The sequence below is a fragment of the Balaenoptera physalus genome (genome assembly GCF_965194825.1).
Source record: "Balaenoptera physalus genome assembly, chromosome: 17".
In the NCBI taxonomy this organism is placed as follows: domain Eukaryota; kingdom Metazoa; phylum Chordata; class Mammalia; order Artiodactyla; family Balaenopteridae; genus Balaenoptera; species Balaenoptera physalus.
Genome location: NC_138895.1, coordinates 19,677,948 through 19,704,975, shown reverse-complemented (window position 1 = coordinate 19,704,975; position 27,028 = coordinate 19,677,948). Strand labels below are relative to the sequence as shown.

The 27,028-nt window shown below is 37.9% G+C and overlaps 1 protein-coding gene across 2 annotated transcripts in view; it reads right to left on the bottom strand.

Annotated features, from left to right (window-relative positions):
- The window catches only part of CRISPLD1 (cysteine rich secretory protein LCCL domain containing 1), a 44,839-nt gene extending 19,163 nt beyond the window's left edge, over window positions 1-25,676 (bottom strand). Inside the window, exons 1-2 of one of the 2 annotated variants that reach the window (XM_082432614.1) lie at window positions 25,247-25,676; window positions 23,660-23,979 (exon numbers count right to left, since the gene is read on the bottom strand). In XM_082432614.1, the coding sequence (XP_082288740.1) occupies window positions 23,660-23,917 (258 nt within the window). In that variant the 5' untranslated portion in view covers window positions 23,918-23,979; window positions 25,247-25,676. Of the gene's footprint in view, window positions 1-23,659; window positions 24,869-25,246 lie in introns of those variants that run through there. The other variant, XM_082432613.1, reaches the window with a different exon arrangement.
- Between the last annotated feature and the right edge of the window lie 1,352 nt (window positions 25,677-27,028).

The following is a 27,028-nucleotide window of genomic DNA, read 5'->3' as shown; positions in this document are numbered from 1 at the left end:
TGAAATAATGTTTAGGAATTTAAATTCGTAGAAGTTGATGGATGACTGAAGGTAGGTGGTGAGGGGAAAAAAAAAAAAAAAGGGTGAAGACTGATGAGGTTACCAAACTGTGAGAAAGAAAAACAGAAAGAGAAATAGATTGTTGTAATAGAAGTGTATGTCTAGGGCTTCCCTGGTGGCGCAGTGGTTAAGAATCTGCCTGCCAATGCAGGAGACAGGGGTTCAAGCCCTGGTCTGGGAAGATCCCACATGCCGCGGAGCAACTAAGCCTGTGCGCTACAACTACCGAGCCTGCGTGCCACAACTACTGAAGCCCGCGCACCTAGAGCCCGTGCTCTGCAACAAGAGAAGCCACCGCTATGAGAAGCCCGTGCACCACAACAAAGAGTAGCCCCCACTCACAACTAGAGAAAGCCCGCGTGCAGCAACAAAGACCCAACGCAGCCAAAAATAAAAATAAATAAATTTATAAGAAAAAAAAAAAAAGAAGTGTATGTCTATTCACTTCAATGCATATATCAAGGGTGATGTGTGAGGTGTCTGTGATCCATGCAGTATATATGTCAAGTAGAAAGTGGAAATAGATGACTGGGGTTCTGGGGAAAGAAATACACTCTGAAGATATGGATTTTGAAGTTATTCACTCAGATATGAATTTCTTCAGGAAGATGATACAGAATGAGAAAAGAAATGAAAAGAAAATTCTGGGGTTATCAAAATTGAAGGGGAGAAAAAAACAATGAGTTAGTAAGATGAACTAGGGAAAATGGAATCAGAAAGTTTAAGGGAAAACTGAAAGAGGATTAAATTATAAAAGTGACAGGACAAGAGATTCCAGGAGAAGAGAGTGGGCAATTAAGGTCAAATGTTACAGAGAAGTCAAGGAAGATGAGGTCTGCTAGGTACTAATCCATTGTAAAGAGCAATTTCAGATCTGTCCTAGGCAGAAAATCACAGCACAGAAGGTTAATAAGTGACTGGAAAGAGAAAGTGGAGAAGGCAAGTGGGAGTTACTTTGTCAATACTTTAGAGAGGAAGAAGAAAGATGGGCAGAAGCCAAAAAAGATTTGATGCCAGGCTCTAGAGAGAATTTTACTGTCTTTGATTTTTAAAGGATGGAAGAAACCTAATCATGACTATAGGCCAAATGGACAAGACACTAGAAAGAAGCACCAAAAAAAAAGTATGTGTGGGGAAGGGAAGTTTCTTCACTCTTCATATAATCTTTTTATATTAAACATTCCTCCTCATTCACTTGTGGATCTGAAATACATAAAATCAAGCTTTCAAAGCCAAAAAGTAAAATGTATACAAAATTAGGATAAGCATATTTTTGTTATAGTGCATCTTTATTATCTAGCAAAAACACACACAAAAAAGTATATTTACATGTCACTAAAAAATTAACAGCAGCAAAAGTATCTGGTTTTCATAAAAACTTGAATTTCACTTTGAATTAATATCAAATGTTCAAGATGACTGATTCTGTGATACAGACATCAATAAGTATTTATCAGGTAAGCACTTTATTCACCAAATACAAGCATACTATTAATTAAATTCATTACTTAAGTTAGACCTAATTTTTATAATTACATATTATGTAATATGCAAAGGCATAATTCAACTTGCTGTCATTATATCCCCAGACAAATTAGGTAAGAAACAAAGAATTTGGCTGAAGTCCCAGAAAATGAGTAAGATGCTGATTTCCTTTTGTTTTCAGAAGGTTGGAGAGATGGTCATCTCTCAAAAGCAAACATGTTCCCAAGTAGAGTTCCCTGGAAAGTAAGCTGTCCTTAAGAGACAATCAAATTTTTGTTTTCAATCTTGGAAATCAGGTTCTCATATAATACTTTAGTCATAAGCATAGTGAAACTATACTTATCCATAGGTTTCTAATCTAGCAACATTGCAATCTCATAGTCAAAGAGCAGCCAGGAACCAGAAGAAAAATGTAAACATTCCTAGATGGAAAAAAAAAAAAAAAAAAAGCCTTGAAACCACTGGGATGGTTTTAAACCACTCTTCCCACAAAGGGTGGAGTTGAATTCCCTCCCCTTCACTTCAATTTAAGCTAGATAGTGATTCCCTTCCAACAAACAGAATGGCGCTGTGAGACTTCCCAAGCTAGGTTAGGAAATACAGACTCTATCTGATTCTTTCTCTTTTAAAGACACACATCTTAAAAGACCTGAGTCAACAAATTAGGAGTTCAGCTACCCTAAATGGGTAGCTGAAAAAAATAAGATGGAGAGACGACACAGAGACAGACAGAGATGCAAGAGGAGTTCCCACTGTTTGAGTTTTCCTAGCCCAGACAAGAGACCTGTGAGTTTGCATGTCCAGGTCACTGCAAACAAGTGAGAGACCCAGAGCAAGAAACCCCACCAAGGGACTCCTTAAGACCCTTATTCAAGGTCAATTTAGTCTTGTTTTACACACAATTCTACAACCTTAGATGTCAGTTTTTCTTACGAAATTGAAGATGGATCCTTTTTAGAGAAGATATACAACTATTTCCAAATTCACAAATATGCTGTATTTCCAAAGTTTGTTTATATATTTGTTGTGTAGAAACTGGAAAAAAAATCTAAGACATATCATTCAAATGCTTTAAGCCATGTTTTCTTATTTGTAAAATGTGTCAGTTGAGATAGAATATAACTCAGGTCCCTCTGAGTTATCAATTGTTGAGTATATATTATGGATAAGTTGTTTTATAGCATAACTTGTCTTCTGTTTAACCCATTAAAAATGGGGGGGTGGAGCATATCAAATTAACTACGATAATATTAAAATAGGGACATACATTATTTTAATATAAGAACTGAGGCAGAGGGCATGCAACTAAAATTTGCTATTAATATTTAATAAATATTAGTTAGTGACAATTTTAAAAGTAATTATTTGAAAAATCTAATCAAGCATTGGTGTTTAGGGCAAGTTCAATAATACAAATCAAGGACATTCTTTTTAAACAAATCACTGAAAATATAGCTGTCCTGTAAGAAATACTATCATTTAACATGACAACAGCATGGAATGTATATTTTTATGCTACAACACAATATTTCAGGTTTTAAGACTGGCAATAATTCACACTCATCCCATTTAAATGCAGGTTACTCTCTATACATTTCTATTTAAATTCTAGATTGCAAATTAAGTCAAGATGGCCTAACCAGCTTCATTTTTTCTCTCTGAACTATTCACCCAGGACTAATTTAAAGCCAAGCCACACTTAAAATTACCATTTCTTTATAGAATGGGTACTTGAGGTGTGAAGAAATAAAAACCACTCAATTTTCCATCTACATAAGTAAGCTGTTCCTTCTGAGAACATAGCAAAGTCTTTAACTGAAGTTTCATTACTAAAAGAAACATTTAGAATACTATTAACATACTTTGTCTCCAGTGACATTTTTCAACCAGTTCACCATAATGGCTCTATCGTTTCCTGTGTGTGTGTACATAAGAAACCTTAAACCTTGACAAAGGACTTTCAAAAGTAAACCTAGAAACATATAGTAGTTTTAGCACTAAAATACTGTTTGGAAAAATAAAAAATTATGCAGCTAGACATGTACAGAAAATTCCATTGACTGCTATCATTTGTGAAATATGGTGGGCATACACAATTCATATTCCTATCAGAATACTTGCTATCCTATTATAATAACAGTCAATGACAGTTGCAAATCACTCAGGGTTGTAGTTTTTAATAGAGTTAACATTGCTAGCTTACCAGAAGTTGTATCCCTATACATTAGGCAAAAACAGTCATTAGTAATATGACTCTTTCTTTCTCTTTGATACTGAGAATAGCTTCTCTCTTAAAAAGGATTAAGTATTTTCAAATATATTTTTTGACTATTGTAAATTTATAGCTCTTTCCAGATTTACAAAATTTTAAAATTCATGTCCTGGAAATCACTGACTCTTTATAGCGTCAAAATTATTATTGTAGTACATTAAACAAGAGTTGAAAGCCAATGTTAATTAGTCACTATGAATTTGTCTGAAGACCATTTTCTTAAAACTGAGGCTTCAAAAATATTAGTATAAAAAACTAAAGTGAACAGTAGACTATTTTTCAAATAAAAGTCAAACATTAATCTGAACTTTTTAATTAATTATTATTATTTTAGATTGCATTAAAACACATGAAGTAAAGTTTTGTGATATTATCTGCCTGATGCAAATTTGTGTAATTAGACTCTTCATACATAAATCCTCAAAGATCAGAGGTAGGGATGGAGATAATGGAAATCCCTTTATCCACAAAGGTATTGATAAGCACTTCTTGGTGAAGGTATCATCATAATTAGTCTACCAAAGGAAATTCGCTAGGTGACACTGAAGCTGTGAAGTAGTTTATTTTATATAGTTAGGTTCAGCAATGAAAAAATATACGAGTAAACAAAGAAATTTTAACAGGAAATTGACCAGCATGATCTGATACCTTTAAATGCACAGAGAAATAATCTCCTGACTGGAAACTCTCACATAATTTAATAACTGTTCAGTGTCATTCTAAGCAGGGAGAAATAGGATTGCAAGATTTTCTACCATTCTCCAGAAATAATGTTTTAATTCATTATAATTTTTTGCAGAATTGATACAGCTTTACTGGATTTCCAAGATAAATGCAAAAAAAAAAAAAAAAAAAAAGGTCTTTGACTATCTTACTATTAGGTATCTTAATTAAATGGCAATTAACACCAGTCCATGACACAATTTGCAATTTAATATGGACTTTTAAAATATGCATTGCTCTCTGGCAAAGTAATAACATCAAAGCACTGTGGTGTTGAAAATGCAGTTGCACTGGAAATCCAGATCTAGGCTGAAAGCTCTGGTCTTACCTTCCTACTAAAAACGATAAATAACAATGAAATTATTTTTAAAAACTATATAAGCATTTGCAATAAAATTTGAAAATGAATTCCACAAAGATTTGTCTTTTTAGACATATACATCTGCGTACAGAAAACCACCCTCATGTCTCTAAGCCTACCTCAGTTCTGAGCAGTCACTGGCTGTCAGAAGTAATGATACCATTCCAGCTTTCCATATATTGAAAATACCTTTGAGTATTGAAAATACTCTTTCCTTGGGGCTATGTCTTCTAGACATATGCAAGCAAGGTCATTAATGATAAGTGTTTCTTTCCTTTTTTTATATAGACAGAGATAAAACTAAGCTTGCACTTGTTCCAATTATTCAAACTAAGGTTAATTAAAATACATGATACACCCTGGAAGAGTCTTCTTTCCCATTTAAATTGTGTACTTTCAAATTTATCTCTTTGATTATGTCACGTTTGGCTTCTGTTTCCTTGTCTCTGACATTAGTAAGCTGGAGTAAGTCTCTTCAATTCCTTTTAGCTTTAAAATTCTATTATTTTGTACTTATAGTCTCCTCTAGAGTCCCCATATTGCTTGTAGAATCCCATAAAAACTTTCAAACATAAAATAATATTTCTGTTGACAATAGAGGCTATTTCTTAGCTAAGAAGAAAAAGTTGATTTGTGATTTTCAAGACTGCAAAGCCAAGAAGGTTTCCAATCTTCTAATTATGAGTCTAAAGGAGAACTGTTTCCGAATCACCTCTATTGGAGAAAGTTTTAATATTATCCAAAACAGACAAATACAACTGAAAACCTTCCATAAAACTTCCAAATACAGCTTCAACATAATTGAATACGACAAGAAGATATTCTCAGTAAAAAGTTCAAAATGGGTCTCTCTTCAGCTTAGTCCTGAAAACCCAATGGTAAAATCTTTGAAATAAGGCACAGACTTCCACATGTAATTTTTCTACACAGGTAAAAGGAACACCAGGATTTTTCAACCAGCTCATGAATATAGAAGCAGTTGAAGAAAATCAAAGACATATAGAGCTATCTCTTTCTAAACACCACCTTTAAAAGATAATTCTTGACCTGTCATACCTTCTGGAAAAACAGGTTTGTAAATATCCATCATATGTTACAACATAAATCCCTCCCAAATCACTGTTGTTTTCCTACTTAAACCAGAAAGTGCAATCCCAAAATCTTATGGAATAAGCTGTCAGTGTTATCCTCTCAATAGCAATAACTTGATCTCCAGGAAAGAATTTGTTTTTCTATGGAAGTAATACATTTGACGGTTCACAAAACTTCAGATTCAAATTCCAAAAATAATGCCTCATTATAAAATCTTAGCCACCTTCTTTTCTCCCCGATGGTGGAATTATCAGAACTATAACAAAGAAATAGACAGCAATGAAATCAATTAATCAATCATTCAATCTACACTGAAAGAGTGTATGAGGTTTCTGTGACAAAGTCATCTGGTATAAAAAGCACTATGGAAAACAGGAGTAGTACATTCCTTACAACTCAGAAATTACCTCAGGTGTTTAACTTCTGTGCTTCACCTGCTTTGAAAAGACGGTAGTTACAGGGAAAATGCACGAGGCTCAGATTTCAAAGGGAACACCTGTGTTTCAGGACACAGAGGCTTTGCCAGGTACTGAGAAAGTAGCAGCATTACCTCAGGGCAATGCACATATTAGGGTCTCTTGGAAATTACAGAGATGTGAGGCAGATGCGGCAGAGTTTTACTTAAAATCTACTTCAAAACAAAGCCTTAAAAGTCTTAAAAAAGGTATTTTAGGGAATTGCCACTTCCTTTTACTAAAATTAAAATAATTTTTGGAACGGAAATTTAATGTGTGGATAAACTGACAAGATCATTTTAATTAAACCCATTGTTTCAATATTATACAGATAGACTGAATGCATGGTGTAGGGCAGATTGTCTTTGCGAGACAGCCTAGACATTAATTCAACAAAATCCTTACATTTCTACAGAATATCTGCTGATTCATCTCTCATCTCCCTGCCAAGGCCCTCTCAAGTCTGGCTATAACTTACCTACCTCACTTATAACCCACTCCTCAACATGGGTCCTCTACTGCTGGCTCTCTGGAACGTTAAAGTGCCGGTAAATCATCAGGAGATCTGATTCTGACTTGGTAGGTCAGGAGAGAAATCAAAGTTATGACATTTCTAACACTTGGTGCCAGAACCATACACCGAATACTTCAAGAAGCAAGGTTCTAGTACCTGTCTGTTCATATTTCTCGGCCATTGAATCCATCAGAAATGTTCCCCTACAGGACTGTTCTTTCTTTCCTCCCCTCCTTAGTTACTTAAACTTTATCCTTTCACCAAAGTCTTGTTCACAATCACTCTCCTCTTGGAAGTCATTCCAACCACAATCCATACTCCATTTATCTCACCCTTCTCTGAACCTTCTTAAACATATAATTTACAAATTATTGTATGTTCTCCTAGATCTGTTTCTACTACTTTCGGTCTTAATTCTCAAACTAGAATTTTAAATCAAAAACTGTCTCATATTTTTTCTGTGTTTTCCTAATGTCACCTAATATACTTGGCATATAATATGTTGCCAATATGTACTCATCAATTATCTCTAGCCTCAGCTGGCCTGGCCTGGGCAATAACTTGGATCAGAGATACAGGAACCTAAATTCCCTGCATCAAACATATATGTGTGATATAAACTCGGGTGAAAGGGTGTTCATGATGTACCTAGGCTAAACAAAAGGTAATTCTTGAAAAGTTGAACTCGGATTATTTTTGTAAAGGTCATATATATCTATCTTTGTATTGACTTTATGATAAATTCAACACTATAATGCTTTCATTATTTTTGTTGTCATTTAGGAGAGAAGTAGTTAGTCTTCAAGACTATATTCTGAATGTTTAAGGAGACCTCAAAGGAGACTTGAGAAAGTACAGTACCAACTATCAGTTATTTAAGTCTTCATCTACAAATATTGAGCCAATTTATAAAAATGAGGACCTATGTTTTAGTTTATTTATAGCTCATAAATTTAGATAGATATATGATTAATCTAAAAGTCAAGCCTAAAATATGCATGCTAGGAAAGATAAACTTTCATAATAAATCACTTTGCATGCATTAGCTCATATATTTAAATAGCAAAATGAAAGTAACAAGTTTTGCAAGTAAATAAAATATTAATTGCTTTTATTTATTGTACTTGGGGATGTCTTTTTAACTTTCAAAAAGAAAAAAGAGATGGGTTAGCAAATGAAAACTTCTTTTTGGAAAAATTAGTAAAAGATAAAGTTTATGGACAAATAGAAACCGAAACCTAAAATTTAACATCATTACTTCAACTTAAACCAAAGGCTAATATAAGAAACATTTAAATGCATATGTTTACATACTTTTAATGAAACTGCTATAGTAAGTTGCTCATTGTTCCTATATTGGGAATTCTGTGTTAAGTTTTCACTAATAATTCCTGCTTCAAGAACGATAAATTATTATGCTTCCAGTCATTGAGAGCTATGTAAACCATATGGTCTCCTGTTTTCCTTGGCTGCTAGGAAACTCAAAGCTGTTTTAGTAACCACAGCATGCTCAATCAGATGTTTAGGTGTCCCTTAGGAACTTGCCTATACATTTGTCTTCAACTAAACAATGACTAAGAAGATGATGCAAAAAAATACGGTTTACCAAAGTCTTTATTTGAAAATCTGAGAAAGAATATTGTGTTAAATATTCTTCATTTTTTCCCACATAGTCACTCTCAGCCACGTGCTGCCATACTCTATGTTCCAAAAGGCTCAACTCTACATCCTGAGTTACTTCAGGCTCTCTTGGTTCCTGGGTTCTAGTTGAATTTGGCCAGTAGAAGACACGGACAGGAAGTCAGAGCGTGAGAGGTGAATTTAAGTATGTATTACCCCCTCTTCAACCCCACTCATCCCCTGAGTACTCTGCCTCACAGTGATGGTGCCTGTGTCCTTTCATACAGTCCTACCACCAGGCTCTGGTCCTCAGCAGGCTGTGGTACCACCATTCATGCCTGGGTGCCCCCCATTCTTGTGGCTCGCCTAAGCCCTGCCCACAACTCTGCATACAGAGCCTTCATTAATTTTTTCCTGTTAAATCCTTGTTATTGTGGCATTTGTTTTCCTAATGAGAAATAATATCTGAGAATAAAAACATCTCATAGAATGTGTATTAGTAAGCTGCCTAACATATTACCTGATACCTAATATATCTTAATAAATGTTCTCTTATTCCTCTGTTCCTCTAAGAATCTGCTTCATTTGCTGTGACTCACATAGCCTTTTTATGGCGCATTGTTAATATTCACGAGACTAAGGAAGAAATTTAAATCCCGAATTTTGAATGATTAAAAAAAGATAATCACTGCCACCTAAATTTCCAGTGAAAAAGTAAATTTCTTAGAATTCAAATTTAACACATTGCTAGTTATAAAACGAAGTTTAGAGTAAGTTATGCCTAGCTTTGCTTTGAATCTACTCACAATCAACTCTATAAGTCAGGACCTTTGTTCACATTAAATTTCCAGGATGATATTTCCACTGAAGCCTCCAAGTAAGCACCTGTGTAGTTTAGGTTTAGTTTAGTGTACATACACACACACACACACACACACACACAGAGGAATAATTTAAAAAGTGTTAATAAAATCAAAGTTTGGAAATCCTTTGTAATGACTGTATAACTTACAAAAGTCAAACTAATACCAAATTATGTCAAATAAAATGCTTCTTCATAGGTATGCAGAGAAGGAAAACATATAGGGCTACGTTGCTCAAGTCTGCCATGAGTCGCACTTGATAGAGCAAGATTCTTTTCATCTTTTCATCTGTTCTCACAGATCATGTCTGCCATGCCCTCTCCTTTGAATCAACTGTACACATATTCTCGTATCAACATCTTATCAGTTAAGGTTCTCATCATCCAATGCCCTCAACCACGGTCCCTACCACACATTGACTATAACGTCTTCCAAACACTATTTCAAAGTGTACCTCTTCTAAGAAGACTTTCCTGGTTACTGCTTTATTCTGAAATACCTTTAGATTTATGTACAGTTTAAAATGTATTCATTTGTACTTCTTATCACACTCTGATTTACATTTTGAAAACAGTTCTCCAGCAAAAGCCATGGCATTCTGATCATTGTATCTCCTGGAAGACTCTATCCCTACTTGCTGAAGGGTCTGGCCATCCCCACTTCATGAGACAGAGGTGTCCATAACCCAATATAACTCTGAAAAGTCACTAAAATCCAATGCTAATTTAGCCACTTGTCATACTTATTAGAATGATTTTACCCTAACCAAAAAGCTAATGTACTTAAAAATAAAACATAAACACTTTGAAATGAATGCTTTTGCAACTTTCTAATAGTATTTTCTTGTCAAAACAAATCAAATCCTCTTTCATTCTGCCCATTTTAGAATCACTGTTGAAAATCCAATCATCTTTTTATTTTTTCATTCATTCATTCCATTTTTTCCCTTTCAACTAGCATAAACTGAGCTTAGAGCATGTGTCAGCCTCTCAGCTGGGGAAATGCAAAAATTACGAAAGCACAGTTCCTTCCCACAAAGAAAAGTAAGGCTAGAGAAAGAGACAAGGATGTAAATAACAGAGGCAAAGGCAGGTAGGAAACGCTGTGGAAGCCAGGGAACTGGGGTGAAGTGCACCTAACTCCGTACAGGAGGGTTTAGACAAAAGCAGATTAGTCTTTAGAGGTGAGTCTTGAAGGAAGAGGAGAAATTCACTAGAGAGAAAACGAGATGCACATAAGTCATTCTAACATCTGCAAAAGCAACAGGGCTTGGCAAGATCCCTACAGCATAAAAAAATCCAAGGTATATGGAATAACGGTATAGATGTTCCTGTGAAATAGCACTGCTTTTTATTTGTTTAGATGTATTCACTATGTTCACGGAATTCAGTTAACAATGCTCTTCTCTCAGCCCTTTCTTTCTAGACAGGAGTTCGGATGCTCTTATTCCATCTTCATTCAAAAGCCTCCCCTCACACCCCCACCCCCCGCTTTTTTTATCTCTTTGGTTTCCTGCCTCTGGACAATATCTGATCTCACTGTAGCTTCTTTTGAGCATATCAGTCAATCTTTCAGTATTTCAGATTTGGATTTGCCATGTCTTGAGCAAACATAAGATATAGTTTTATATTTTATTCCCCTGTTTAAATGGTTACTTGTACTGTTTGAGTGGCAACAATAACACAAAGGGGAGAGTTATAAAGAGTAACTGCCATGCTCATTCTTGGGTCTTATCTAATAGCTCATTATCTGATCTAGCTGACCCTTCCCAGCCCCACACTGCCACCCCCGTTCTTGCTCACTTTGGAATTCTACTTCCTTCTCACTCATACGGCCTTTAGAGTCTATCCTGTCACTGACTGCACTTCACTTTCCGCCATCCTGCAGAACTGTGCCATCAACTAAATTTGACATTTCATTTTCTACCCCTCCTCCAAGCAGATTTAAACATTGAGTCTTGGGGACTCTTACTGTTCAAGCTTCTTTATCTTTTTGGTTTCTAAGCACTTCATGAAAGGGAGTGAAAAGGAGTTTCTATTTTCCTGCACTAATAGTTAGAGTTGCTACCTTATAAAAAGGAGAAGGTGAATGTGAGAGTTGAGATGAAAAAGAAAGAATCTGGATCCTAGAGTCAACTTTTAATGTCTTAATTTAGACCTCGCTTTCTCCAGAGAGCCTAAAGCTTTCTACTCAAAGTTCCTTTCCCAGACAGCGGCTGCCTCATCACCTGGGAGCTTGTTAGGAATGCATAATATTGGGGCCCACCCAGACCTACTGAATCAAAATCTGTATGTTAACAAGGTTCCAGGGAATTCATATGCACAGTAAAGTTTGAGTGGCACTAGACTAAAGCACCTCTTATTTCTATTCCCCAAATCATACCTAGCTGCTTTCCCATGAAAAACACACGCTACTCAATTTCCTGATGTTTGACTTCAAATTTTTGATTAAAAACAAAATATAAAGCATGTATAGACTATTAAATAGATTGTATCCATATTCACATATTGCCTTTAGGTTAATGAGCTTCTAATAGAGAAAATCTGTTGCCTTTTTCCCAATAAGTTATATCTAAGCAGTTGACTTAATTGCACCTCATTGATTCTGTTAACTAGTTAAAAGAAAAAAAAAAAAGTAAGCTTCACTGGATCATAGTTCCAGGTTCTTACATTTGGTGACTTTAATAACCCACTAATCCAAGTCACATATTTGGGTCATTCCCATAGTTTAATTTTTAGAGTTCCCATACAACTATGTGTATTTAACCTCACTCTGCAATTTGAACCTCAAACACATTATTTGGTCTATATCTGTATCTGTACTTGATCTATATTACGTAATATCTGAATACTTAAAAAATTCAACCGCTCTCCCCCCACCCGGGCTAACATGCCTTTAATCTCTTTCACATCTCCAGGAGCTGCCTAGTCAAATGTCTTCAGAGGTCAAGCAAGTGGCACCACATGATGTGGCTGGAAAGAGTGGGGTGACCTATGGCAAACCAGAGAAATCATTACTTTAAATCTTCCTGCTTTTTGGAAATACTTTACTACTACATACTCTAGTAACACATACTCTAGTAAACCTCTTCCCTATCTGTTAGATTGTGTAACTTAAAGCATGGTGAACCAAATGAACTTAAAGTACTTCAAAACATCTCATACATTTGACTCCACAGAGATCTTTAGATAGTAACTCCAAAATTACCATTTCATAATATCCTATCCTCACACCCCTCCATTCCTGCCTTCTCAATCTGAAAATTCTTTTTCCATTAAATACACCAAACGACCTGCTTGTGTACCTACAACCTCAGCCTTTCCTGTCAAAATAAATGAACTGACTTTGGAGTTATATTTTCTCCCTTCTATGTCAAGTGCTTTCTCAACTTGTGCATTTCCATCAACTTACAAGCATGCTCTTTAAAGAACAAAACCAAGAGCGTTGCCATATACCCGTGTAGCGCTAGCAAGTTCCATTTCTCAGATCTTCACAGCAACGGTATCTTGAGGAGTTACTTAGTTCCTTCTCAACTTCCCCACCTTTCGTTCTCTTCTTCCCACTTCAGTAAGACTTCGGGTCATACTCCACCCCTGAAATGACTCTTATCAAAGTCACCGACAGCCTCCATGTCCACAAAACCACTGATGGCTTTTCTTCCTCTTACTCTACTCCTCAGCAGTATGGAAGCTGTTGAACTCTCTTCTTCTGGCTTCTGGGACACCAGTGTAGCCTGTCTTTTCCCCCAACCTCACTGACCACTTGTTCTCAGCTTCCTTTGCTAGCTTCTCCTTTCTGCTCAAGCTCCATATGTTGCTGGGCCAGGGCTCAATTCAAGGCATTCAACCTCCATCCATAAACATCTTCTCCTCGGATGGTTTTGTTCAGTTAGTTAAGATGGTCCCTAATAGCATCTACATGATTTCCACATTTTTATCTCAAGTCCCACCTCTCTATTGACCATTAAATTCAACCGAGGATGACATGGCATCGCAAAATAAGCTTGGCCAAAAAGAGACGCCTGATTTCATCACCACCTTCTCCCTTCTGTTTCTCCTCCTGTCTCAACGAATGCTTCAACTATCCACCAACGTGCTTGAGTAAAAAATCTAAGACCATTCCTCCTTATCCTTCACCCTTCACATTAAAGCTATCAAAAAACCATCAGCAATACCATCTAAACATACCCTGAAACTACCCACTTCTCTCCATCTTTACCACTATCACCCTGGTCTCAGTCACTATCATCTCTCACTCAGAAGATACCAATGGCTTCCTAACTATCTCTCTGCTTTCAGCTGTGACCCTCCTGCAGCTCACTCTCCATAACATAGAGTAATTTTATGAAACTGGAAATATGACCGAGTCAATCCCTTGCTAAGAATTTTCCAATGACTTTCCGTTTCACTAGAAATAAAATCCAAATTTCTCTTCACCAATGACCCAAAAGGAATTCTGGCCCCTGCTTATAGGTCTACTTCATTTTCTAACACTCTCCTCTCTACTAAATAAAATTCAGCCACCCTAGCCTTCTTTGTGGTCCCTGAAGACTCCTACCTCATTCCTGACTTAAAGACCTTTTGCCCAGTACTCCTTCTGCCTAGATCTCTGTAGCTTTGTTTAGCTGACTCCTTCTTGTAATTCAGCTCTCAGCTCAAAAGCCACTAACTCAGAGAGGTATTCTGCAACTGTTTAACATGTTAGCTCCACCTTTATCATTCTCTGTCATCTCACTTTGCTTATTTTCATTAGCTTGTTGAACCTTTTATACACTAAGGTATGCTTCAGCATCAAAAAACAGTGCCTGGCACAAAAATGCTCAATCAGTAGTTGTTGAATTAAATGTTTTTTTAATCACAAATTTATCAATGAGAATAGCAAATTGTTTTAATCAATTATAAATGCCTTTCTGTAACTTCTTGAAATTATGAAGACAACAAATACTTAGAAAAATAAGGAAAGGGTTATTAAGCATACTTACTGTAATACCTTCACCAGACAAGTCATTACCACTTGAATTTTCACATTTTCTTCCAATGAACTAAATGTTTTATGTTATATATATATATATATATATATATGTATATATAAAATACATAATAACATATAAAACTAGCATAGATTTATGCTAGTTTCATAAACTTTAATTAAATTAGTAAAAATCATCAAAAATACGAGAATTTAAATTTTAAATCATGTACAATTACGTGGTTGTATAAATTCCTAAAAGAAGTATGTGAAAGAACAAAGCTGAACAATAGCAAAGAATGTTCTTGAACTAAGTGTCACTCTTAATTGTGATTATAAATGATTATAAATGACAACGTTTGCTTTTAATGAAGGCATTCGGTAAAGGTAACTACAAAAACAATTAAGCAAAGAAACTGCATTTTCCTACTGACCATAATTATAAGTTTGGTATGTTCCCTAACTAAACTACCTCTTCTAAAACTAAGTTATAACTTTTGGTTAGCAGAGAGTTAAGGCTGCAGATCCCACCTGGCCCATAGGAGATGGTTCATGTTTGATGAACGAGTGGGTGAACAAGCTTGCTCATTTCTCCCATCCCATCCATTCTTCCTTGAACCATCCTAGGACCACTATGATGCCACCCAAACTGTTTTATCAGACCTCCAGTGTGGCCTCCATAGCTCAAAATTCAAGGGTCCTCATTTTACTTGATCTTTATAAGCAACATTTAACAGAGTTGATAATCCTTTCTGCCTTTCTTCCTTTGGCTTTCAGGACATCTTGCTTCCCTGGTTTTCTTCCTAGTCCTCAATTCCCTTTGCTGCTCCTCCTTCCCTTCCCTACCTCTACACTGTAAAGTATGTCGAGGGCTCACTTTTTGAACATTTCTTTCTTCTGTACTCATTCCCTTGATGATCTCATCTCTTCTACTGGCTTTAAATACCATCTAAATTCTGATGAATCCTAACTGTAGGGTCCAGATTAGACTACATGTATCTAATTGCATACAAGACAAATTCACTTGGATATTTAAGGGAAATCTTAAATTTAGTCTATCCAAAATTGAGCTCCAGCTTTCTCTACCAAAAGCTGGTCTATCCACATTCTTCCCTATCTTAAAAAATGGTAACTCCAATACTTCCAGTTCCTCAGGCAAAATCTGTACAGCCACACCCCACATCCAAAATCATTCTGTGTTACCTCCAAGATGGAATAAAATCCCAACGACATACTCCATGATGGTGCAACTAATACTTACTGAACAGGAACTGGGCCACTGTCCTGTTCTGCTAAAGCTCTCACCTTCTCTTGTTTTTAGGGGGAGTGGGAGAATAGACTGGAGGTGAGGGCAGACCACGTGGAGAAACAGCAAGCACCTTTATCCTGGGAAGCAAGGAGGCAGAGTTTGCTTCCACCTCCTCTGATCTCTTGGAATCGGGTTGGCAAAATGGGTATCAGTAACCTGCTGATTTCTAGAATCTCCGTAACCACTCTGAAGTCAATACAAGTTGAAAGTTCCCCATCGATATTTAAACCAGAATGGAAACTGCCACCAGTTTTCAAAAACCACAGCCAGGGCTTGGGTGGATTTAGACCTTGCACCAGATGCAGTAACTCCCAGCCTATTGGCTGCCTGGCTGGCCAAGTCAATTGCACTAGTCTTGCAACAAGGCTTCCTTGAATTTATCAATATTGATGTCATGACTACAAAGGAGTTTCACTGTGGATTCACACCATGCCACTTCTCTTCACTTTCAAGGCTACCATCCCACTCCTAGCCACCATCAATTGCTGGAATGATTATTGCAATAGCCTTGAATCCCTGCTCACACCATTGCCCCATCTCCCACCACTTTAAAGTCTGTTCTCAACAGACCAAATCGATTCTGAGTAAGTATAAGTAAGATCATGATATTCCTCCGTTCAAATGGCTCAAATGGCTTGTCACTCAGACTCAGAGTGAGTCTTTAAAATGACTACAGTGACGTGTATCTGTTCTCCTCAAATAAAGCTCTGACCTCATTTCCTGCATTACTTCCACACTCACTCTGTGTCAGCCACATGGGCCCCTTTGCTGAGTTGGGATATGAAGATCTTTACACCTATTCCAGGAAAGGAAGAATGTTTGTTATGTTTACTGCTGGGTCCTAGACAGTGCCTGGCATTTGATAAATTCCTAATACCTGTTGAATGAAGGAATAAACAACAATAACAATTTCAAAATTTTGTGACACTTTTCCGACTCTGGGTGTTCCACTCTCCTAATGAAACTGCTTGTCGTCTCTTGACTTTCTAAGATCCTAGATTTGCTGCTTACATTTAATGAGGAATCTTAATCTCCCAGAACTCCAGGGTAGTAGAACTGAGCTACAATGTCACTACTAAATTCAGTAGAACTGAGCTACAATGTCACTACTAAATTCAGTAGAACTGAGCTACAATGTCACTCTCTTCCTATAGGTACTGCCATCTACAGTGGAACTTCCAAAAAGGAAACTACATTAATTTAAAGTGTCAATGTCTTCAAAAAAACAAACAAACAGAAAAACACACAACTATGTATCAAATTAAGGTTTTGAAAACTTTTAAATTCAGTAGACGAATAAACTAAAACAAAACATAGCTTTATTGGATCTAAACAACATTAGTGAAGTAAACAACATTAGTGAAGTAAAATAAAAACACTTTAAGAAAATTAAATGTTATTTTAAATATAGAATAAACTTTAAAAGCTTTAAATAAGAGTAACATTCTTTGAAGCAAGAAAGATATTTCATGTACCTTTAAGTGCATATGGATTATACTGTACATCGTTAAGAGATGCAAATATTTAACTTTTGAAAACTACCAGGCAAGTGCCAACATACAGAGAGAAAAATCATTGTTTTAGGAATCAAGAGTTGCAATAAAACCTTACTGATAGTGAATTCCTGCCACTTTTAGCAAGATAAGAAATGTGTAGACACTGAGCTTTGGGTAAATAAGTTATGATGCCGTCATTTCATTCTTTGCATTTATTCTGGATATATGTCATTGGTGGCAAATAATGTCAGAAAATGTGAAGTTATGAGAGTTGTTTTGTGAGAGCAACTCACAAGCTAAAAATCACTTTTTCAGGCTTGGATTCATGCTACAGATAGTCAGAAATAGGGCAGAATTCAGACTAGCATCACCCTGTTCAGCAAACTAGGTTATCCCCTGTCCAGTTTCTGGAATTATCTGCTGCACAGAAGCACAGAAGAAAAATATCTTGATTTCCAGTGTTAAGCATGACCATATAAAGAATATATGTGACAACTGGAACTAAGCCATTGTTTGCATCAATATATACCATAGACTGCAAGTACCACTGGCTATTTGGCTTGGAGCCTCTGGTTGCCCAGCAAAAGGATAAATATCCAGATATATTTTGTTCTACATTTGGAAAAATGCTGTGCAAAGTTTCTGCCCCTAGTCTCACCATATGTGAAGTGTGAGAGCAAGCAGGCACAGCCATCAACCCTCCCAGCAGAGTATCTGTCAACGGGGGGATGGTGGTGGTGGGATGAACTGGGAGATTGGGATTGACATATATACACTAATATGTATAAAATAGATAACTAATAAGAGCCTGCTGTATAAAAAATAAATAAAATAAAATTAAAAAAAACAGTTCTCTAAAAGACATGGAAATAGTTATAAAAGTGGAAAATGGTTTATATAATTAGCATGATATAATGACACATGCCATTTTTAGGTAACGTGTCCTTATGTTGCTAAAATACATTCTAGACTTAGGTACGCTTTCTATCACAGTGAGCTATTTTGGATTTTAGCCAATCAATAAGTTTTACAGGTTCTATTAAAAATTTGTTAGAAGGGGTAAATACTCATTAATTTAATTATTTAAATTATTATTAATTTATTATTTAAATTAATTTAAATTAATTTATTATTTAAATTCCAGAGCACTTGAGTATTATCTCAGCAGCTCTATATTACAGGACGATTTTTAGTATAGCATGAATATTTTTAAAAATAGAAAAAAAAAATCCTGAATTATTTATTCCTTCATCTCTGGTATTTCCAGTTTCCATGTCACTATCTCTGGTGTTGGTGATATCCTACCTTCCAGAACTTTTATTATTTTAATTCCCCTTTCTTACCTGTCTTTCATATTTATCTCATACATAATCTTACCTATTCTTCCATCCCTCCCTTCATTCAACACATATTTACTATCACTCAGCAATGTTCAGTCAACAAATATTTACTGAGTACTTCTTTGCATCAGGCACAGGGTTATAAATATAAGTAGGGTACATCCTTACCCTTCTAGGAATTCAGTCTTGGAAAGGAAAATGGACATGCATATATCGAATTGCAACAAAATTTCAATACTATAAATCGGCTTGAATAAAATCCTTTAGGAGCACAGAAGGAGTGGGGCAGGGGAATGAGCGCATCAGAGGAAGCTTTACAGAAAGACAGAGTCTGAGCGCAGTCTTGAGTTTGTCCGGAGGAGACAGGATGCACAGGCATTCCGGGCACAGAGGAAACTGAACTAGCAAAGAGGCACAGAGGCATGAGGAACACAATCATCTCTAAGAACAATGTATATTTTAAGTGTGAACACAGATTCAAAGATACGCAAGGGAGTTGAGGCTATGGGGCATATTGGGCTAGACCTTTTGTAAGTTATTCAAGGTGGGCTTTAGCTTGCGAGCAGCCAGAAGTTCACAGAAGCTTTGGGTAGCTGAGTGACCACCAGAGATTTGTCTGAGGGAAAAGACAGACTGAGTAACAGGGAGGAAGGCGGACTAAAGTAGAAATAAAGTAGAATTAGACGGTACAGTCCGTTGCAGGGGAAGCTGCGGTACTCATCGCAGGGACGGGGGAGAAGGGGGAGACCACGAGCATCCGTTAGGATGAGACAGAAGACATGGATTCACAAGACATTTCTGGGCTTCCCTGGTGGCGCAGTGGTTGAGAATCTGCCTGCCAATGCAGGGGACACGGGTTCGAGCCCTGGTCTGGGAAGATCCCACATGCCGCGGAGCGACTAGGCCCGTGAGCCACAGCTACAGAGCCTGCGCGTCTGGAGCCTGTGCTCTGCAACAAGAGAGGCCACGATAGTGAGAGGCCCGCGCACCGCGATGAAGAGTGGCCCCAGCTCGCCGTAACTAGAGAAAGCCCTCGCGCAGAAACGAGGACCCAACACAGCCAAAAATAAAAATAAATAAAAAAATAAAAGAATCAAAGAGTGGAGAATTAAAAAAAAAAAAAAAAAAGACATTTGAGACAGAATCTAGAGAATCCGGCAAGTAACTGTGTATTTATGTTTGTGCGTGAATTTTACGTGGAAGTGGGTAGGGGAAATGAGAGCAAGGCAGGAGCTGAGGATGTGCCCAATTTTCTGCTTTTTGTTTGTTTGTCTTCTGTTTAGAGAGGACTAAGCCGATGTCCATGGCGTCCAGGGAGAAAAGTAGGACCGTGGGCAAGGACGGAACAAAAGCAGCTCATTTGCTTTTTACAAATCTTAAACTTGAAGTAACTGGGGAGTCAAATGACATGGAGAGGACCCAGTGGGCAGTAGGAAATAGGAAAACAATGCTCAAAGACGACTTCTGGATGGAGTGTGGACTACAGAGCCATCAATATACGGATGGTATTTAAAGTCAAAAGAGTAGATAAAGTCCTGTAGGAAGGGAGAAGGCCGAAAGTAAAACCGTTGGGGCCAAACGTAAAGTTTTAAGAGATGAACAGGAAACAAGAATATGCTGAAGAAATAACCAGAAAAATAAAAGAACCAAGTGACGGGGTCAAAACCCATGGAAAGGAAAGGCTTGAAGAAAACTAAGAGTATGCTCAACAGGATGAAATCTCTTACCTCATTGCAGCCTGTGGGTTTCATATTCCTAACCTCGATTTTACCGATGAGAAAAGCAATGCCCAGAATGATTGCTGACCGCCAGACTTCACATACCAGTAAGCAGCAGAGACAACACGAGAACCTAGGTCCAGCGCCAGTGTTTTTTTCCTCAAAAATCCGTTGCCTCTTCAGTAACAGCTTCATTTGATGACCTAAAAGCCCCAGTTTTTCCATGTATCCTAAATTAAATGCTGGTAATCTCTCTCCTTAAGTTCACTGGTTTCTATAATCAACAACTCGTTTCTCCCCTTCCTGATTCTGCCACAGGGCTTTGCTTTCATCAACTGATTCTGCTTCTAGTTTCCTACAACCAGCCTGCCACTTACTCCATGTGTGTTGGTTCCTCTTCTTCTAACTGAGGAATGGCCTCCACTCTTGGCCACAATTTGCGGTCCTGATCACCTTCCAGGAACAACATAAACCCCAGCTTCCCCATTGATTAACTCTCTCGCTTAGGAATATTCCTAAATTATTCTCCATTATTTCGTGCTCCCTTGGCATTATTCATACACGTGAACAAAGAACTCTGTGTCCTTGCTCACTTGAAAATTTTCAAATACGTCTATTCTTTCTTCTCAATCAGCCTATAAGCTCTTCAAGGGAAGAGGTGGCCTTGCAGAAGCCATTTTTAACCCTATTAATTAAATGAGCATTAGACTATGGGTAGCGTTGTGATGTTAATAAACGTGGATGTGACTTGGCTGCCGGAGTTCAAGTACAAAGAGTAGACTAAAATAAGCACCAAATGTAAATAAGGTAACTGGCTATGCAAATTTTTAACGTAATATGACACATACAGTGTAAGTGGCCAAAAGTGGTGGCACTTATCATAGGGCATTGCAGATTTCATAGGAAGTGGCTCTTTAGTTAGTTTTTAATTTTGTTTTATCAAAATAAATACACTTTAAACAACTATTTGAACAAATTTTGTTTTCACGGGTTGATCAACATCTGTACTTCCATTATTAATATGTAAGATATAAACCAACAGTATTTCAAATAAAATAGTATTGTTCATTTAGACTTTCCCGTAAATATGTTTTCTAGAAAATGTGTTCCAGTACTAACACTGGGAAGTAAACTCCTCGGCAGCCCAGTTATTGGCTAGGACATAGTTCCAGTACTAACAGTATCTAAGGGCAACACAACATAAACCCTGGCTGGTTTCTGAATCTACATTTCAAGGACAGAATGAAGCCAGTGAAACCAAAAAGAAACTCATATAAACATCTTAGACCAGACATCATACAATAGGCAGTTATTTTCTTTGGAAGTCAGACATGAAAACAAATCACAGAATGTTCTTTCATTATTCCCATATTACTTAAAACACACACAAATATTCTCAGATTTCTTTTTGTGGGTTTAAACTCTCAAGTTCTTCCTTATTTTAAATAAAAAGCAACTGAATACCTATCCACATGGAATAAGCATACAGTGGCCTACTTGGAAAAGCTCCATAATTGGCTCTTTCTGTTTGAAAGCTCACAGATGAAGAAGTCATAGAATTTTGTACTTTGAACAAACACTTTAAAATACACAAAAATCAGAAATGTGAGACATTACAGATGTCATATTGTGCACAGAATTTTGAAAAGAGCGAACAATTTCCTCATATATTCTATTTAAACAGTATAAGGAGACATAAAATTGGTTATATGTCTTAGTAACATTTACTGGGACCTTGTAATTGCAATACGCCTGATAATGAGCTAAACTTTACACAGGTCATCTCATTCCTCACATAATCCTCACAACAACCCTCTGAGGTGAAGAAGAAACATGAAGCTTAGACATGAAGAAACTGAAGTAGAGGGAAATTTATAAGCTGCTCACAGTCACCTAGCTAGTATCAGTGCCAGAATTTAAACCCTGATGGCCTGATGTTTGGGCCCTGCTTCTTAATCTCTGCTGAGTTCTCTTGAGCGCTACCTACTTTCTTTAGGGTAAAATATTTTTCTAGAAAAAGTTAAAATAATATAATGAAATATTTTGTAATGTGTAATGTTACCTTAGAATTTCCACGTTTCATGGAAGTTACCTAAATAGAGAATACCTATCAAAACTAATGTAAGTGCAAAAAAAAAAGTAAAATCCAGAATGTATTAAAATTAACTGCACCCTGCAATGTGTCCAAAGGAGAAATGTTAGCACCACTGTTCCTTAAGTTTGCTGTCACCAATGATTATTATCAGCCTTTGCTAGTGCATTCCTAATTCATGCAAGTAGTATAGATTTTTGAAAATTTTTCTAAATATTCAGGGTATGAAGTACGCTAATATTAATGAGTTATAGTCTTACAAGAGTAATAACTAATAGTCTTTAAAAAGTAATTTTGTTTCCCCAACTTGCTAATTTACTCTCAGAGTGAATATAAGGTTATTAAGGATAAGTCACATATTTTTATTTAATCCTTCACCCAGGCTTATTTTCACACGTCAAACTTCACAAACAAATCCAGAAGAAAAAAAAAAGCCATTGCCAAAGTATTCCTTAACATAAAGCAACCACAGAAATGTACACTTTACAATATGTCATTTACATACTTCTAAGAAACAACGGCCCATTAGAAATGATATAGTTTGCAAGGCAGAAATAGAAACACAGATGTAGAGAACAAACGTATGGATACCAAAGCGGGGAAATCAGGGGGTTGGTGTGGTGGTGGTGTGATGAACTGGGAGATTGGGATTGATATATATACACTAATATGTATAAAATGGATAATTAATAACAACCTGCTGTATAAAAAAATAATAAAATAAAATTCAAAAAAAATGTATAGAAAAAAGGTAATATGGGGGCATTAGACAGTTAATAAAAATACTCTTTTTTAGAAAAAAAAAGAAATGACATATATCTATATCTATCTACCTATCTATCCATATATGTATATCAGCCATCTGGAAAGCATCTTCAAATTATTGATCCTTGATTTTTTTCAGATCCACCGTTCATAAGAAGATTCCATCGGTTAGGAATTAAGAAACAATTATTCTACTAAGTCACTTAAAAGCAAATACACCAACCACCAGCACTTTCAGGATAGGAATCTTTCTCCTAAGAGTAGAATTTAAAGTACTTAGTAAGAACATTAGACCTAAAGGTATTTAATTCTACTCTGAAATTCAAAGAACTCTTAGAATGAAAGGAGTACTAATAAAAGAGTATGCGGAAGAAGATACTCTTGAAGAAAATCTTTTTTTTTTTTTTGAAATTTTATAGAGGACAAATAGTAAAAGATTAAATACTAGCATGATGGAATTTAACCATGGAAGCTAAAAGCATTATTAAACATTTCTAAGTACATACCATTTGAAAATTTTTCTTACCATATACTCCATATTAGAGGCTGCTGGATACACCTGACTTCGTAACTTATTATGAAGGTCCAGGATACTCTGCATGTCATTGTCAGTGATGGCCCTTTTCCCTCTTTGCTTTGCCATCCACCACTCACCATCTTCATCCATGTACTTTTCCAAAAGTTTGTCCAATAAAGTGGCATTAGGAACCACCATGGCTGGAATTGCTCTGGCCATGAATAGCACTGTGGTTACTCTGAGCCACTCCCGCGCAGTACACTTCATAATGAATGATCTCAGGATGTCCCCGGGAAAAGCTCCAAGAAAGGTTCTTCCACTCCGTCTGGCTATAAGGACATACAGTGTAATTAGGGTGAAAATCCCGGCAGATATTAATTTTCTAATAACAAACATAATCCAACAGTTACAAAGGGATTGAGCCAGTTTGATTTGTTTATATAAATGCCAGCAAATGGACATGCACTTTTTGAAATAAATTTTCTCCCATCCATTTCTCCTCCAGAGGACTTTTCACAATTGTTTCCACAAAATAGACAGCAATATTTTCCAAGATAATGTGCATGACGCCAAAGATAAATGGCAAAAGTAACCGAGAGGAGCCAAAGCTTGAAAATAATTTCTGAATTACAAAGCTTTAAATGGCTAGATATTACATACAGCCTGCAAAGGGTATGTTGTCCCCAGAATGTTTTATCAATCAATCCAGAGGTTCACGTTTCTCTCTCTGTTTTAAGGTATTATTTTATCTCAGTGTCCCATCTCTGGTTCAGAATGTCAACGAAATTATGAAACTGAGAGTGAATGTTGTAAAGAAGTACAAACTGTTATTCACACATATATCCATGGGTCCTTCTAGAGGGACCCCTGAATTAATGCGAGTGAATAGTTACGGTCGCTGGGGGAAGTCTCTTCTTCTACAGGCACAGGTCAAGAAGAAAATCATTATTTCCTAGAAAGTGTGTGCCTAACCTGTGGCCCGCACCCGATAAAGCCAACAGTACGCGGGCAGTTTCAGAGCCTCTCCTCCCACCCGCCGCAGGCGCCCACTGTTCACTTAACCCAAACGAAAGGGCGCGACGGGAGGAGGTGAAACTCACAAACTCAGAAGAAGGAGCTCCCACAAATCTGCATCGCGGCTGCTTTCCGAGCAGCCCACCCACCCTCCGTGCCGACCATTCTCTGCACGTTGATTTTTTTTTTTTTAACATCTTTATTGGAGTATAATTGCTTTACAGTGGTGTGCTAGTTTCTGCTTTATAACAAAGTGAATCAGTTTTACATATACATATGTTCCCATATCTCTTCCCTCTTGCGTCTCTCTCCCTCCCACCCTCGCTATCCCATCCCTCTAGGTGGTCACAAAACACCGAGCTGATCTCCCTGTGCTATGCGGCTGCTTCCCACTAGCTATCTATTTTACGTTTGGTAGTGTATGTTATGTCCATGCCACTCTCTCACTTTGTCACAGCTTACCCTTCCCCCTCCCCGTATTTTTTTTTTTTTTTTTTTTAAGTAGAGTTTAAGAAGCCAAAAGTAGATAGGAGAAGGCGGGAGCCTGACGACTCCGCGCTGCGGTTTTAGAAATGCCCTTACCTCTCCAGCGTGAAGTTCCCTACGAGAGCTGAGCCGAGCGAGACGGCCGGCTTCCCGCAGCCCGCACGCACGACTGCACATAGACAGCCCGGTTCGGGCAGGACCCGGGCACGGCGCGTCCTCGGGCGACGACGGCGCTGACTGCAGGGCGACGTGGGCCCCGGCCTCCGCGGCTCCTCCCTGGACCTGGAAGAAGGAGCAGGCAAAAAGTGCTCCAAAGTTAAGAGCCTGAGGCTGGGGCGGAACGGCGGCTGCCCGGTAAGCTTGCCAGGGTGGGCGCCCGAGCTTCTCGGAGCCTTATCAGTCGGCGCGAGGGGCGGGGACCCGGGCCGGGCTGGGCGGAGAAGGCTGGAGACGACCTCGCTCCCCCGCTCGGTGCAGCCGCCCCGCGCAGAGCCAGGCGCCGAGCGCTTCCGCCGCTTCCTCGAGCTCCCGGGCATTTATTGCGGTCCCAGCGCGCGCGCACGTGACGTGAGCTCCCCCTCCTCGCCCACCCCACCTCTGCCCGGCCCTGGACGGGGGCCCGCGGCGGGAGCGACGAGAGGCCGCCCTGCTTCTCCCCACGCCCCTCACCCCCCGGCCCAGCGAAGCCGGGACACTTGGCCTTTGTGCGTGTGCTTTGGGCTTCAGGGACCCGGGCGTGGAAGGCCTGGACCCTGTGGGAGGCGTATGCAAGGAGGTCCCCAAGCCCTCCCGCCCCTCACAGCTCCCCTGCTTTCAGAGATCCTTCTCCTAGTTCCTTCCTGACTCGATGCAAAAATGGCTCTAACAACCCTTACAGGAAAGGAGCTGCCCCAGAGGGCCTTCGGAGAGGGTGGAGGTGGGGTTAACACGTTGGGTTTTGGAGACTTAGAAGGAGAACTGGGGCGGGAAGAGGGGACTGGGGAGAAGGTAGGCTGGGGAGCAGAAGTCTTTTCCTTTTATTTTCACCAGGGCATCACTTCCATTGTCAAGACCCATTGTCTAGAATTGGGAAGTTGTTCTTTTTGGCTCCGTTAAAACCTTGATGAGGAGGACCAAATGGGGAAGAGGTTTCATAGAATGGTGGGTGATCTGTGACTCAGGATTACCTGACAGTTGAGAGCTCCACTTCATGCATAAAACGCGTTGCATTCGGGTCCTAAGGTGACCACAGAACTTTTTTTTTTTTTTCTAATGATGTAATCATTTATGGAGTTGATATGAAGGGTAGCCTCAGTTAATTTATCAGCGCTACCTTGACAGGAATTCAAAATCCAAACCTAGAATTGATAGTGAACTGAGTCAGTTTCGCTTTTGTTCACGCTATAATTGGAAGTAAGAAAATTACTAATTTTAAATTCACAAAGGCTCACCCTAATTAATGTGGTGCTCTTCTACAGGTATGTTTTTTATTAAGCATTTATTTAATTTACTTACCTTTGCTTCCCTTCTGTAGTGAGCCATGAACTCAAATTTTTTTTCCCTAAATGCTAGCGTCTATGGCCTATGGTCAAATAAAGTAAAACATTCTGATAGTAATTCCCAAATCATCCCAAGTGGCCACCTGTCTCTTTCCACACAACCCAATTACACTTTATCAGATCAAAAAATTCAAATCTAAGCCCCTGGTGAACATGAGACCTTCCTTCGTCTCACAATATAGAAAAGAGACAAAAGCGAAACATGACCTATCAGAAGGGCACAGAAAGTGAAAAGTTTTGGTGCACGTACCACTTTCATAGAAGGTGTAATTTTGCAATTTTGTAGCAGTTTAAGCACAAAAAAAGACTTACATTTGCACTTTTCAGATAGTTACTTATA